This window comes from Vitis vinifera, chromosome 13 (genome assembly GCF_030704535.1).
Source record: "Vitis vinifera cultivar Pinot Noir 40024 chromosome 13, ASM3070453v1".
NCBI classification, from domain to species: Eukaryota; Viridiplantae; Streptophyta; class Magnoliopsida; order Vitales; family Vitaceae; genus Vitis; species Vitis vinifera.
In genome coordinates, this window is record NC_081817.1 from 1,979,049 (window position 1) to 1,995,876 (window position 16,828).

The window sequence follows — 16,828 nt, forward strand, 5'->3', positions numbered from 1 at the left end:
TTTTAATTACATTAAAATAAATATTTTTTATAACTTATTTTATTATTATCTATATATTAAAAATAATAAAATCAAAATTAAATTAAATTAAATTTAAATATAACCAGGGCGAGGCGGGACAGGGCAATACCGCCCCGGATTAAAAAATTTTTTTATTAAAATTGAACCTCATCCCATTAGGGGCGGGGCGAGGCGGTACCGGAAAAAAACCCGCCCCATTGCCATCCCTAGGCACAAACTCAAATTCACTTTTTTGTTTTATTTTATTTGTTAGGTGGGGGGTAGAGGGAATATGCCCCTCCCAAGCACAAGTTAGCTTCACCATTAATTTTAGGCATCGCCTGTCATGGTAGTAATACCTGTCCAGTTATTCTAACCCCTCCCACAACCTATCAAAATGTAGTAGACAGAAGTTGAACAAGTTTCAACCTTCAAAGAGGTCATGTCTGTTTCACTATCGCTTACTAATCCACACCTTGGCTTTTGGTTCCATCCTTTAGGCCAATTATTTCCCGGTCATATAAAGAATATTATAGGATTCTCATACCAAGTTCATTGATATGTATGCATTTATGTATATAATTTCAATTCTTATAAAATTTTCCCATCCACGAGCAGTCAAACCAATCCTCAAAATTCTGCATAAAAACTCCCAACACGTCGTTGTCGGGAGTTGATAGCCGATAGTGGAGTTGAGAATTGAGCCTAAAACGACGTCGTTGGTGGGAATACCCAGCAAAATCGAAAACGGCGTCGTTTTCAAGGGCACCCTTTTATCCCAGGTCGACATCTCTCAGCAGAAACTAGTACTTACATGTTCAGAGACTCCGATCTGGTTCTGGAACATATCTCTCTCTTCTCCAATGGAAATGGAATCGCTTCCCAACGGCAACTCCGTCGCTGCCGTGGTCGCGGCGGCAGCCGCTGCAGCAGCGGCGGCTCCGTCGTCCAAGTTCAATCAATTAGCGGAGTCGCTGAAGTTGGAGCATCAGTTCCTTAGAGTCCCCTTCGAGCACTTCAAGAAATCGATTCGCGCCAACCATCGGATCGTCGAGAAGGAGATGTCCGCCGTCATCTCCGGCGTCGCCGACGCCGCTAACGCCGACTTGTCCGGGGACGAAGCCGTTCACCATCTCAATTCGCTCGTCTCTAGATTACAGGGCCTCAAGAGAAAGGTAATCGGACTCTTAACCCTTCGTTTGGTTCCTAAGAAACGGGGGGAAATGAAAGAAAGAAAAAGAAAATTATTGAGTCTTTATGCATGTGTTTCTTTTGGTTTCCAGTAATTCTGTTAGGCTCAATAATGAAAAATTTTATGAAGCTACAAATTTTGATTTCTTTTTTCTTTTCTCCAATATTTTATTGGCAACCAAACGGCACATATTTAAATTAAGTTGAATTGTGAATCAAATTCGAGGCTCCGATCATTTGGCTGATCTGATACTTGCATTGATATTGATCGGCAAATAGTAGTTTTTCTAAATCGTTATTTTTATCCAAGATTTTCATATGATGGATAATTTTTCTTAATCTTTCTTGTGGCTTGAGAAATTTTATTCTTTGTTAAATTCTCTTGCCGTGTACTCAAACTGAAGATTTTCTTTCCCCGAGTCCATGAATAACCCTAGTAGCATAGAGTGATTACAATTTTTCAATTATTTTTGTGATTTTTTTAGTTGGAAGAGGGAAGCCGCACAGAGCACTTGCAAGCGCAGAAGTGCAGAGCTCGACTTGATCACTTAGAATCAGCTGATGCTGATAATCTATCTGAATGGAATAATACGCGCTTGAAGCGGATTCTTGTGGATTACATGTTGCGGATGTCATATTATGATACTGCAATGAAGCTGGTGGAGAGCAGCAATTTGCAGGTAAACTTTTGGGATATATTTTATAACAGGGTAATTTATTGTGATGGGTCAGTTTAAATTGGCTCGAATTTTGTTGGATATATCAATAACTTTATTTCAAGCATTATTTTGTTTAGTTCCCTATTGGCTTCAGGAAATCTCCAAGGGTTTGCATGTTATGATAAACTTGAGCCCAAGAACTTTGCCATTGTTATTCTATAGTCCACACCTGTCAAATTCTGCCAAGTTAGAATATTTTTTCAATTCTGCTACCGTAGCCAAGCATTTTTATAATATTGACATGCTCGTCAAGGCTATAACTTCATCCTGATGTTAATAAAATGACAGTTCAATTCATCAGAAGAGAGCAGAGAAAAATATCCAAATTGTCACTGGGTCTGTATCATTGTGGCCTGATTGCATTGGTGGATGACCAAATGGATCAGTTACTGTAATGCAGTCACCATCTTTCTGTGAACAATTTTAAATTACCGGACTTCATGTAATCATTCTTGTTTTGTTCCTCCTTCCTGACTGGCTGATCAAATTTATGTTTATGAGCCAGGATCTTGTTGATATTGAAGTATTCCATGAAGCAAAAAGGGTTATTGATGCTCTTCAGAATAAAGAGGTAGCTCCTGCTCTAGCCTGGTGTGCGGAGAACAAGTCCAGGTTAAAAAAGTCCAAGGTATAACTGTTCATTCCTAAAGGCAAATAACTTATTGAGATTACAACTGTCTTGCTTCTTTGTTCATTTGTTTTATTGCTCTATTTTCTTTTAGAAAGAAGAACATGAGCATCTTTGTTTCAAAAATTAACTATAAGCCTATAGAATCAACATCTTTTTGCACCCACATCTAAGATAGTGTAAAATTTGAAGTAACAAAATATGGTTGGAGTTAGAAAATTGCACTCTGTATCAAATCCCATGTTGATTGCGTATTAGTTTGTTAGTAGAGTTTTACAATTGTGAGTTACAATCAGTCTGTGCGATTCGTTTCCTTCCATCTATGCCTTATCGATTGAAAAGGAAGCTTGGGTGGCGGATGTTTGGGATCCCTTGGTGCAAGGGGGTAGGGGGGGTTGGAACCCTTGTTTTTCAAGAGCCCTAAATGATTGGGAGGTGGAGGAGGCGGAATTATTTTTGGGGTGTCTTCACGGGAAGAGAGTCATTGGAGACGAAGATGATAAGGTAGTTTGGACTGAAACAAAGAGTGGCATTTTTTCGGCTAAGTCTCTATACCTTACTCTAGAAGCGGGCTGCCCTAGTTCTTTCCCATCTAGCTGCATTTGGAAGGTGTGGGTACAACCCAAAATCAGTTTTTTTGCGTGGGAGGCCGCATGGGGTAAGGCGCTTACCCTAGATCTTGTTCAGAGAAGAGGATGGTCATTGGCTAATAGATGTTACATGTGTATGGAAAAGGAGGAGACCATAGATCATCTGTTGCTCCACTGCTCCAAAACAAGGGTCTTATGGGAGTTGCTTTTTTCTTTGTTTGGGGTGTATTGGGTGATGCCGTGTTCAGTTAGAGAGACTTTGCTTAGTTGGCAGACTTCTTCTGTGGGCAAAAAACACAGGAAAGTGTGGAGGGCGGCGCCATTGCATATCTTTTGGACGGTTTGGAAGGCGAGAAATCGTTTAGCCTTCAAGGATGATGATATATCAATACAGAGGTTGAAATATTCCTTTTTATGCTCGCTTTGGTCTGAGGCAAAGCTGTTTATAGTAGAATGTCCTCAAACTTTGGTGAATTTTATAGATTGGGTGGGATCATTGTAAGATTTTGGGCCTTTTGGTGGGTGGGTCTTTTATATGTTTTTGGTCTCTTTTGGTGGCGGGTGTATAGGTTTGTATACCTTACATAGGCTGTATACCTTGAGTCGCTCTTTTGGCGTCTCTTTTTAAATGAATTTTCTTTACTTATCAAAAAAAAAAAATTAACAGGTACTTGAGTTATGAACATGTTAAAGTTCTATAAAATATGTTCTTCTACCTTCTAAGTTGATGGTTTGTGACATTAGCAATCTAGAAATGAATGGAGAAAGCATAAAAATGTGGGCAGAAAAGCCTTTTGGGAAAACATCTGAAATTCAATCAGGTTGATAAACATTAGTGCCAAATTTGATGCACAATCCTCTTCTGGTAATGATTTATGTTTTTTTTTTCAAACAACATTAATCCATCTCCAAGTGCTGCCTAGTGGCAAAACAAAATGGTCTGGATGTCATATGTACAGTGTGGACATTGTCAGAGAAGTGTGTAAACCATATGCCACAATGGAAGACCTTTTAATCATGAAGATAGCCCAGGGTGAGACTATTAACATTATAAAAGAGATACATTAATTGTCACCTGTTAGTGCCAAATTTGACACATAATCCTCTTTTGGTAATGATTTATGTTTTTTTTTTTCCAAACAATATTAATCCATCTCCAAGTGCTGCCTTGTGGCATGACAAAATGGTCTGGATGTTCATATGTGCAGTGTGGACATTGTCAGAGAAGTGTGTAAACCATGTGCCACAATGGGAGACTTTTTAATCATGAAGATAGCCCAGGGCAAGACTAATAGATAGCATTATAAAAGAGATACATTAACTGTCCCTGCCATTTGCAGAAAAATCTTGAGGTTGCTTTCTCAGTGCTCGAAGACATCATAATTGAGTGTCAAAACAGCAAAAACCTGCACAGCAGCACTGTCATCAGAGTTCTAGCCCAATCTGTGCCTATGAAAGCAGGAGTAAAATCTTATAGTCTGGGGAAAGGGGGCCTTGGCCACTTTGGGGTGTACTTATGTTTGCATGCCCAGTTGATTGAATTGAAGATATTGGTTTGGTCATGATGGAATATCATAAGGGGCTTCAGACATATTTTCAGGCTGTAATACAACAACTAGAGGATTTGTTACAATAAGCAGATAACTTTAACCAAAGTAAATCCCAACTAGAAATTGCTTGTGGCTAGCATCTTGGTCTGTAGGGAACGAAACTCTAATTTTGCTTAATCTGTAACCTCTGACAGGATGGCACTAGTTGACTGGGAGTAGTGTTGTTGTGGGCTTAATCCTTTGTTGGAGGTGATGGGTAGCAAGTTGGAATAAGAATCAAGAGAAACTAACAGGTTTCTGCATATAATGATCTTCAGCAGGGTTATCATTATCATGTAATACTAGAATGTGGAATTCATAATCATGATGCGTTGTAAAGGAGGATGTCTTAGTGATAATTGAACCATGCCTTGAGATGAAGTTGCTGCATTGTTGGAATCCAGTGTGCATAACTTAGGAAAACATAGCTTGGAATTTGGAATAAGGAAATGTTAAATATTTCTTAGGTGGAGATGTTCATGCAATGTTTCATGTGAGAACGCATTTTTTATGCTGAAATAAGTTTTGCAAGGCCAAAAATTTGCACTACTTTCTGAATGGAAGAGTAAGACTGGGAAGAATGTAGGTTTAGTGTTTCAAGATGGGGATTCAAAGTCTTTCTAAATTTGTATTGAGGTAAATGGTTGTTTGAGGGGAAAAATCTTGGAGAGAGGAAGATGCTTCTCTAGCTGGATTAGATTTGGGGAAGTTAGCTTGTCCCAAGTTGTTGGAAGGTGTGGAAGCTTGCTGCAGGAAGGAAGATAAATGAAGTTTTGCAAGGTTTGGGATGAAGGAGGAAGGTCTTACAGGTTGGAAAGACGTTCTAATGAGGCAGGGAGGTTTATTCAATCTTCGGTTAGCCCCGTTGAGACTAACTTCACTTTGATCTTTCCAGAGGGAAGGGGTGTGCTGGGGGGATGGTCCACTCCTGCCATGAAGCTGCGGGATCTTGGTGTGTCATCTACCCTCAAGGTTTCAAGAAGAGCTCTGGTGGCTAAGAGTCTGAATGAGGGGTGCAGCAAGTCAAAAAAGCCTGAGTCAAGTTCCTTCGCTGAGGTAGTCAAGAAGGATCATGGTGACGTAAGAGAAGCAGTGTGGTTAGAACTAGGAGTAAAGTTTCAGCATAGGGAGGATCTGCTGAAGAGATGCCTAGTGGGAAGTTGAGGGAAGTCTCCTGAACATGTTCCAGACTTGCCTGCTCTGAAGAGGTGGACTGCCAAAAAGTGAAATCTGAAAGGTAATGTGAGGGTATCTTGGCTTGGGGGTGCTCTTATCCTCCTCGATTTTGAAGAACTGACTGATCTTCTAAAGTTGAGAGACAACAAGTCTCAAGATTGTGTCAAGCACCTTGATGTTGCTGGATCACTCATTTTCTTCTTTGTTAATTATTTTTAGATAACAGGTAAGGTTGGAACAATTATACATGGATAACTTAGAATGACAACGATGCGGATGTTTGCGTTTTAGGAAGGAAAAAGGACATAATGAATGATTGTTGTGATTATATGGATTAAGGAAAGGCACTACAGTGGAGGTCAACTGAACAGGGAGAGATAAGTGGTGATGACTTTTTTGACTCCATTAATATGCTTTTGTTCTACTGCCAACCATTAGTTACACTGACATTTGAAAGCAGAGGAAGAGAAGGGTTCCAATGGGAGACACCATTTCCGACTAGTAGGAGCTGTTAAGAGAGAAAAAGGAGTGAGCTAGACGACACTATAACAATAACAAGAAGATCCTGTTAAAGTTCCTGCCCTATCAAGTCATTAAAAGGAATCTTGTGCTGCCTTGCTTTCTCAGTTACTGGAACTGAAGGGTGAAAAGGCAGCTCCTTAGCTGGTTGATTGAATTTTATAATTTCCTTGGTTTTGGTGAAATATTACTAGAATGGCTTCTCATTTGATTGCAAATCTGAAGTAGAGTTCAGACTCAGAGGTGGATATCCCTTTCCTACATTATATATACCTGGAAAACTAATTCAAAAAGGAAAAAATATGCAGTTGGGGAGAAGGGCAAGCTAATATTTAAGGATGATGTCACAATCCCACAAGGGTAGGAATTTGGCATTTAACCAGGACAACAGGCTACGAGAAAAAAAAAAAAAAAGAAGAATGAATAATGCAATCCACAAGAAATCACATGAAGCTTTGTTTGAATGGATGAAAAAACGGTATTGGTACTTGACCTTGTTTAAATCCAAATAAGGTTTTCAGCTTAGTTTTGTTTGGCCGATTCATATAATTTGTTCGACCACTGCTGGCTTGGCATCTATTCACTTTTGATTAGTTCACTTACCCCAATTGGAAGATGATCTGACAACCCTCTGAATTGGACATTCTTAGTTTCTATAGAGTGTAAGGTTCACTGACGATATTTGATTTGATTTCCACTCTGACTGTACAGATTCCTTTCATGGCTTAGTTGTTCATCTAGAAAATGAGAAGACCAGCCTCTTTCACTTAATTAACTTGGGAGAACTAAAATTGGGAGTGCTGAATGAGCTTTGAAAGATCTAGTGAGTGTCATTTCCAGCCCTACCAAGATTGCATTGAATTAACAAATCTAGTCTTTCCATTGGAGTTGGAGTGCTCTTTTTATTGTATTCCTCAGCGGCTAGTCAAGTAGCAGATTCATTAGCAAAGAGGGGAGCAAAACGCTAACCTCCTTTGTGGGGATTTTCTAACTCCATGAGGAATTGATTTTGTTGTTATAACCTCTTTCTTCCTTTTTGATTAGGGTGTTTTACTTTTGTTATGGGGAACAAATGTCTCATCCTTCCTTGTACCTAATTATTTCTTGGCAAGGAAATGCCTTTTTTATGGAAAATGAAATTAAAAATAGCAAAATGTGGTCCCTTGCTTTGAACAAACTTTCTTTTGTCATAAAGAGTGTGATAGCTTTATTTTCCTTATTCAACAATCCAGTGCCACACAACGAAGATTGCACAAACTGAATTCTGTTTGGTGAATTTGTGATTCTTGAAGAGTGTTAGAGAGGGGTAATGATGGGAGAAACATAAGTTAATTATGCCTATAATTAGGCCTTAGAAGGTAGATTTGGTTTGCTTACAAGAAACTAAGATGTAAGAGATTTCAATGCAAACAATTAGGAGTTTGGGTGTGGGAAGATCTTTAGAATGAGGCTAAATGAAGCTGGAGGTTCAGTAGGAGGCATCTTGGTGTTGTGGGACAACAAGGTGTTGACATGGAAGTGGGAGTGTTCTCTATCCCTTTATCAATTTTAAAACTATGATGTTGGGGTATGTGGGCCAATCCTTAAGAGGAGAGAGGATTTTTGGGCGGAGTTAGGTGCTATAAGGGTCTTTAGGATGATCCCCGGTGCTTAGGTGGAGACTTTAATATGGTCATGCTCCTAAGGGAAAGGAGGAACTACTTAAGGCTATCCTTACAGATGAGACGTTTTTAGATATTATAGAGGATCTAAATTTGAGGGATCTTCCTCTTATAGGAGAGCCCTTTACATGGATTAGAGGATAAAGTTTTTGCTTCTCTTTGAGGCTAGACCGTTTCTTAGTGTTGGAAGAGTGGGAAGACAAATTTTCATGCCTAACTTGGAGTGTCTTATGAAAGCCAATCTTTGATCACTCTCCCATTATTCTTGATGGTGGTGAGTTAAAGAAGGGGCAAGTTGCCTTTTAGATTTGAGAATTTGTGGCTTAAGGTCGACGATTTCAAATATTTTGTAAGAAATTGGTGAATGGGCTATAACGTAAGTGGTTCTTAGAGCCATTGTCTAGCAATTAAGTTAAAGGCCTTTAAAGAGGATATAAAACTGTGGAATAAAGAAGTTTTGGGAAATATTGCAACCAGAGAATCAAAGATTCTACCCTAGATCAGTTTTTGGGACTCCAAGGAGAGAGAAACAATCCTTTTGGTTGAAAAGGTATTTGCCTAAAATGGTGGTTTCAAAGGAGTTCAAAAAGTGGGCATCAATGGAGAAACTATGTGGAGACCAAGAGTAATTTGGTTAAGATACAAGGATGAAAACACCAAATTTTTCCACAAAATGGCCAATGCGGATTGTATAAGAAACTTTTGACCTAAATTGTGAATGGTTGACTGAAGAGGCCAAGATAAAGGATGGGCTGTGCAAGACCTTTTGATCCCTACTTTTTGAATCAGGAGAATGGAGGTTGAGCATTAGTGGAAAGAATTTTGAAATCCTAGGGAGTGACAACTCTAGGAGCCTTTTTTGGAGGGGGAAGTCTTTGTTACTCTTTTCAATTTGTGTGGGGATTAGACTCTTGGGCTAGATGGCTTCACCACGGTGTTCTGATAATCATGTTAGGACTTTGTAAAGTTTGAGGTGACGGGTCTTTCCAATGAATTTTTTTACCAAGGCACCTTTTCGAGAACCTTAAATGTCACTTTCTTGGTTTTAATCTTGAAAAAAAAAAGTAGAATAGAAGATTTGAAGGATTTTAGGCTCATCAACTTAGTAGGGGGATTGTATAAGCTTTTAGCTAAAGTTCTAGCAAACATACTCAAAAAAGTGGAGGGAAAAGTGGTTTCAGCCTATGAACATGGTTTTGTGGAAGATCGATACATTTTGGATGTAGATTTTTTTCGCTAATGCTTCATTGATTCAATGTTAAGGAGCAACAACATGGGGAGAGAAATATAAGAGGATGTTCAAAAATACTAAAAAAATGGATCAAGCAATCAAACAATCTTTTATGTTTAATTTATGGGAATGGGTGAAGGTGTATATAGGAGATTGCCCTTTCTCCATGTTGGACTTTGTTGATTTGGTTGAGCTCTAGATAGTGGGTGGTAGTTGTTTTTTGTAGTTATCATGACTACATGGGGCCTTTTGGTACCCTTGTCTACATCATGTATACTTTAATGCAACCTTTTGTTAAACATTGTTTCATTTAATGAATATATTGTTTATATATATATATAAAGAGCATTATTTTTCAAGATGGACATTGAGAAGGCGTACAATCATGTCAATTAGGACTTCTTAATTACGCTTTTGCCTAAAAGTGGATTAGATGGATAAAATGGTGCATATCAACGACAAATTTCTTTGTTCTAGTTAATGGGACTTAAATCTGGTGTCTATCAAAACTCTTAGGGGTTTGAGGCAAGGGTCTTTATCCCCTTATTCATTTTGGTGATGGGGGCTCTTAGTCGGATCTTGAGCAAAATTAAGGAAGGGGGTTTTATTTTGGGATTCAAGGTGGGTGAGAGAGGTGAAGGATAAAAGAGTCCTATTTTTTGTTTGCCAATGATACACTAATTCTTTGTGACACCAATCAAGAGCGGTTGGAATATTTGGGTTGGGTCTCCATGTGTTTGAGGTGACCTTAAAATTAGATATAAATTTAGAGAAAAGTGAGCATATATCTAGTAAGGAGTGGCTAATATAGAGAGAGGGATTAACTTTTGTGTTGGGTTGTAGGGAGGGGAAGTTGTCCAATACCTACTTGGGCCCCCCATTTAGAGTTCCTCATAAATCTACAAAGGTGTAGGATGGTATGGAGGAGAGATTTTAGAGAAGATCGATAGTGTGGGAGAGGTAATATCTTTCTAAAGGAGGAATACTTACTTTGATTAAAAGCATGTTATCAAGCCTTCCAATCCATTTTATGTTTCTATTTGTCATTTCGAGAAGGGTAAGCTTAAGGTTAGAGCAAATCCAGAGAGATTTCCTATGGGTTAATGATGTGCTAGAGAAAATACATCACTTGGCTAGTTGGTCTATCACCTGTTTAGAAAAAAAGAATGAGGGCCTTAATATTCGTAATCTTTCTACTTTAAACAAGACTTAGCTTGGAAAATGAAGTTGTAAGTTCATAGTAGAAAGGGAGTCCTTATGGAGACATGGTATAATAAGGAAGTTTGGAGAAAAGGAAGGCAGTGGTCAAGGCAACGAGGTGGGGTGTAGAAGGCAATTAGAAACACGTAGGAGGTTATAAAAAGCAGGACTTGTTTCACAGTTGGTAATGACAATAGGGCAAAATTTTGGACAGGTGGATGATGTGATGACTTGTCCTTGGAAGAGTCTTTCTTGATGTTATTCTCTGAAGCAATTGCCAAAGATGATTTGGTGGCAGAGATGTGGGAGCAAGTAGGGAGGGGGTAGATGGAGTCCCCTCTTCTTAGGATAGTTTAATGATTGGGAACTTGAAGAAATGGAATCCTTTTTTAGGAAATTGTGTGCTTTATTGATTAGAAGAGATGAGGATGATAAATTAAGTTAAAAAAAACCAAGTGTGGTAAGTTTTTTGTTAGATCCTTTTTCGCCTCTTTAGCTAAGGGAGGTATAGAGCTTTTTCCCACAACTATAGTATGGAATCCTTGGATACCAATGAAAATAAGCTTCTTTGCATGGGAAGCACTATGGGAAAGAATTTTGAAGCTAGATCCTCTCAAAAGGAGAGGATAGATTTTATTGGATAGATGTTGCATGTGCAAAGGTGATGAAGAATCGACTGAATATTTGCTTATTCATTGTATCAAAGCAAAAATGACAGGACAGCTAATTTACTCTTTATTTAGAGTGGTTTGAGTGACACACTTTACAATTAGAGGAAACCTTTTTCATTTGGCATGACTTATTGATAAAGAAGAAGTGGAAGAAAGCTTGGAGGGTCATTCCCTTGTACTTGTTTTGGATCTTATAGAAGGTAAGAAATAGGAAGTTGTTTAGTGATGTCACACGGTTAGACCAAGCAATCAAATCTTATTTTATGTTTATGTTTTGACAATGGATTGAAGTGTACATAGAGGACCATTCAATGTCCATTATAGACTTTGTATATTGGTGGAGCTTTATGTAAGAAGAGGGAATTTGTTTTTTGTTTTCTCGTTTCTTGGTTGGCCTTTAGGCACCTATTATATACATTGCGTGTACTTTGGTGTGTCTTCTTTTAGGCACTTCTAATATATTTTCATTTTTGTAGATAAAAAAAAAAAAAAAAAAAAAAAAAAACGAGCTTCTAATATCTAAACTTGCAATTCCTGGTGAGAGTTAGCTTTTTTGCTTGAGAAGTTACATAAGTTAGAATTTTGACTGTGGATCAACTCAGAAGGAAGGGTTGGAGATCCCTAGTAGATGTTACACGTGCAAAGAAGATGAAGAAACAAGTGATCATATTCTCCTTCATTGCACAAAAGCATGCAATTTGTGGTAGTTGGTTTTTGCTTTATTCGGTGTGTAGTGGGTGATGCACTCTTCAGTTAGGGGATTTCTCTCAAGCGGGGATGATTCTTTTGTTGGGAAAAAAAGGAAAAGGGCTTGGAAGGTTGTTCCGTTGTGTGTGTTTTGGACCATATGGAGGGAGAGAAATAGGAGAGCCTTCAATAATTGTGAAAGCTTAAATCAAACAATTAAAAATTCTTTTTTGAACCTTTTTTAGGATTGGGTTAAATTGTATATTGGGGATGGTTCTTTGTCCGTGTTAGCATTTGTGGATTCGTTAGGGTCTTTGTAGGGCACATTTGCTAGTTTGTGTCTTTGCGCTTCCTTTTGGGTCTTATGGTTACTTTATATACATCATATATACCCTCTTTTATTTATAATACATTTTCTTTATCTAAAAAAAAAAAAATCCAACCTTGCAATGCATTTTCACATTTGTTGGACCTTTTTTTCTAAAAAAAAATCTTTAGAAGTTATTTAAATTTTTTAGGGTTTTTATTTGTTGATTACCAGTTATATGATTTAAATTTCTGTTTCTTCATTTTAAGTCTCATGTTCTCTTCTTCTCCCTCTTCTCGGTTCTCTTCCCACTTTCTTTTTATCCTATTTTTTACTGTGGTAAAAATTTCTCCTGAGCTAATTGTCTATATTTATACTCTGATTTCTTCTAATTTGTATATTTTCTAACTCATCTTTATTAGAAGCTGTTCTTAAGGGTGTTGTTTCAACAAAATCAGCAACCTTTTCGTAAAAACTTCTCCTTTGTCACCTTTAAATCAGCAGCTTTCTCAAATTTCATACCAGTCTTCTGAAGTCATGATTCATGAATCACCACTCTTTGGCTTGGCTCCAGAATAAATGCACTCTTTAAGCTTGTGTGAATTAACCCACGGTTTATGGTTCTTAAGAATTCTCACCTAGGTGGTGTTTATTTTTTGACTGAATAGAAAAAGCCAAAATATTTAACTTTTTCTATTCAGTCAAAAATAACATGTTAATATCAGCCAACATAATTAAACTAAACATATTTATAACAAATTCACTTTAATTATATTGGTTGATATTAATAAGTTATTTTTAGAAAAGCTAAATATTTGTTGACTTTTTCTATTTAGCCAAAAAACAAACACCACCCTAGTCTTCAAATGACAGCAATAGATTCCTTTTTGGCTCACAAAATGCTTATCCATTAGGGTGGTCCTGTCAAATATAAAAAGCAATTTTTTGCACACTTTATTTATTTATTTTTTACTCACGTTTTTTTGACTGAAATTCATTTGTCATATTTCACATATATTGCACATCACATTCGGTTGTTTCACATATTTTTTTGTCTTTACTATCTTGCCCTGGAAGACCTTTCACTTGAGTTGGCTTCTGTTACTAGACATTGAGACACAAGCATGATTACTTCATAAACAATAAGAATGAATTTCTTTCTTTGAAATTATTGCAAGATAACAAAGTATAAAAATTTGTTTTTACGGAACATTCCAAGGTCTGAATGTTATGCAGATAGGTGCCCCTATCAATGACCTTTGTGCTAAGAGGTGAGAATGAACTACTTTTCCCTGTCAGGTTTATGGCACTAACAAGTGTAACTCAAGTATATTGACTTGTGCTAGACTGCTAGTTAGATCTAGCAAACATTTTCCTTGTATATAAATGGGCCCTAAGCATCTATCGCTGACAATTAGTGGTTGAAAATGCATTAAGTGGAGGAACTCTAAAGCACCTCCCATCTAAAATTATATGCTAGGAGAACTTGAGTGTTGCTTAGCATGCAAGAATTGGAATGGCATTATAACTATTGTAGAATTTGTGCTTGATGTGCGAATGAATTTTTTGATGGCAGAGCAAATTCGAGTTTCAGTTGAGGCTCCAAGAGTTCATAGAGTTGGTACGAGCTGAAAATAACTTGCGAGCTATTGCATATGCTAGGAAGCACCTTGCACCATGGGGAGCTACCAATATGAAAGAATTGCAGCGGGTCATGGCAACACTGGCTTTTAAGAGCAATACTGAATGTGCAACATACAAGGTAAACTCATGTATCTTTGTCTTATTATATTTCTAGTACTTGATTGTAGATGGACATACTTGTTCATGATATTTGGTAAAAGAACAGGTTTCCAGTACTACTATTTTTTCCTTCATGTCTGGGACAGAAATGAACTGCTTGCTTTGCTTGGGTAGGAAATTCAAGTGAAAGATTTTGAATATGACAAAAGCAAACAAAAAGATAAAGACAGTGATCTCTCTCTCACCTCCAAGTTTAGTATCAGTGAAACCATGAGGCTGATTATTATGGGGCTTGATAACTATTCAGCATGATGATGGCTATGATGATTTCTGCAATAGTGGAAATAATTTTTCTGATAGGTAAATTTTTGTTCCCATTGGGACTTGAACCTGGAACCTGCCACAGACCCTCCCCAACCCGTTACCAATTCAGCAATGTTTTCATCTTTTAATTAATATCAATAGTTTATGACTCATCAACGAGAAAAAAATTTAATATCAATAGTTTATGTATTGAAGGGTTATGCCTTGCGTTCCTGTAGTAGATTCTGCTACTTATTTGTGATTCTTTTTGTAATTCACTTGTTAGGGAGTTAAGTTTGCTCACTTGTTTGCTCTTGCCCAAAAATGATAAATGGTATCTAGGTTGAGTTCAGCCTAATAAATTTGCCATCTGAACTGACAAATTGGGATTTCATCTAGGTTTTTTTCCATGTTGAAGTAATTTCTTATCTTGGATCTAGTATGTGCCACTGAATGACTGATATTTCTATCCATTCAGTGCCATTGTAAAGGTCACTGAATTTTTATTTCAAAATTTTTCCCTCAATCAACTGATATTATCTGGTTCAATTTAATTTCCCACCCTTAGCCCAGACAATTACATTCCTCTTTGATTTCTGGCTTTTCTGGGTGCTTTATTATCCGTTTATGAGCTATATTTTACACGTTTTGCAAAGCATTTGACTAATTTGTCATTGTGCATTGCAGGTTTTATTTGAACCAAAGCAATGGGATTACCTGGTGGACCAGTTCAAACAGGAATTCTGTAGGTTATATGGCATGACTCTTGAGCCTTTGCTGAATATATATCTGCAAGCAGGCTTGTCTGCTCTAAAAACTCCGTATCCTCATTCATTTACTAATATATCGTTGCTTGCCTTCACATACTAGTTAGTGGCTTAAGTGCCATTACAGTCAGGTCATATATTTTGAATTTGCAAAATCAGATTTATAGACCCCAGGTTTTTGAGCAAATGCTTGGAAAGGAAAAATGGTGGGGGCATCTTACCATTACTTCAGAATTTACTTCCAGATTAATTTACCCTTCTTTTTTTAGTTCAAACACATACTAGATAGAAATGGGGAGAGGATGTCATGGGTTATGCCTACCCTTAATCCACTCACTTAATAGCAATACCTTGTATAATCCAATTTTTACCATTTGAAGTCTTCATGATAGAAACCACCAATTATTACGTCTCTCGTTGGCAATCAGCTGAATGTGTCCCATCGTACAACTCCTACCTAATAATGGGAGGTTCAGGAATATGAAACCATTTACATTCTGAAAATGAGTACCAGAAACTCAATGATTTGATGAACCAACAATGAATTTGCTGCTTTTCTTACTTTGTTAGTTGTGGATGCTCATTTTCACCTTTGTGCTGGTGTTTTGTGCATGAGTTACGGCTGGTAATTTCTTTTTCCAGTCGTTTTACCCTGACCTGATTTAGATACTGTTACCAAGATGACTGCACCAAAGAGGATCCTTTGTCACAGGACGGATTCCGGAAACTTGCCTTGCCATTACCCTACTCAAAGCAGCATCACTCGAAGCTTGTTTGCTACATAACTAAAGAATTGATGGATACGGAGAACCCACCTATGGTGTTGCCCAACGGTTATGTCTATAGCACCAAGGTTCGTATCATTCTAATGTCAAGTAAGAGCATATTTGGGATTGATTTTGAAAAGGGCTAAAAGCTCTTCCTAATGCTGAGAATCGCTTTTTGACAAAAATTAGGTGTTTGACAAATTTTTAGAACTCTGATAAGTGATTCATGAGGATCACTTGATAGGTAATCTTTTTAGTTTATGTCCAAACAACAAGGGATTCTCTTTAAAAGCATCAGAATCACTCCCAAACTGGGTCTAAGTAGGTTTTATATCAGCCATCTAACTCCTTTTATGCTAACTGCAGGCTCTTGAAGAAATGGCAAAGAAGAACGGCGGCCAGATTACATGTCCAAGAACCGGTTTCATCTGCAACTCTTCTGCTCTGGTCAAGGCATATATTTCGTAAACCCACGCACAGAATTGCCAAGTAATTCTAAAGTCTCCGTACGGGTGTCTAAAGGTGTTGGACTTTTATTCTTCATTGGCACCAACCATTTGGTGTTTGAGGTAATAGTCCAGGGCGATTCTTCTCATTCTGTGACTCTTTTGGAGACAGGGCCACATGTATATAGTCTGCAAACTATCATTTCTACAAACGTACGGCTGTCACAATAGCTAAATAAACCAGAACATATTTCATGATGTTACGACCCGAACCCTCACAGCTATGCTCTTAGAACATTGGTGGTTTGAACAGTTTACAGTGGCAAGGTGGTTTCTTTACTTATGTTCTCACTCCTCAAACCAACTGATTATATTTAGGCCTTGATAAAATCAACGGTAATCTGTACACCCAAAATCCCCAACCATTTACTTTTATTCTTACTGCTCAAGCCAAAATCCCCACATTTCTCGCTTAAGCCTGGTGGTAACAGATTTATTGACAACAAGACAGTTCTGGGCATTTTGGATTAACCTCCCGATCCAGATGTTTTTGAAGTATTTTATAACTGTTGATCCCGCTATTTTAAAGTCATTAAATAATTGAATAAAAAATAATTCCATAATTTTCAAAGA

The 16,828-nt window shown here is 37.6% G+C and overlaps 1 protein-coding gene across 1 annotated transcript; it reads left to right on the forward strand.

The window, feature by feature from the left end:
* Positions 1-367: 367 nt before the first annotated feature.
* Positions 368-16,538, forward strand: LOC100257054 (protein MAEA homolog). Its single transcript, XM_002281652.4, has 7 exons — positions 368-1,175; positions 1,677-1,871; positions 2,416-2,538; positions 13,746-13,931; positions 14,903-15,036; positions 15,649-15,835; positions 16,116-16,538. The coding sequence occupies exons 1-7, from the start codon at positions 864-866 to the stop codon at positions 16,215-16,217; spliced, it is 1,239 nt and encodes a 412-aa protein (XP_002281688.1). The 5' UTR covers positions 368-863; the 3' UTR covers positions 16,218-16,538.
* Positions 16,539-16,828: the final 290 nt, after the last annotated feature.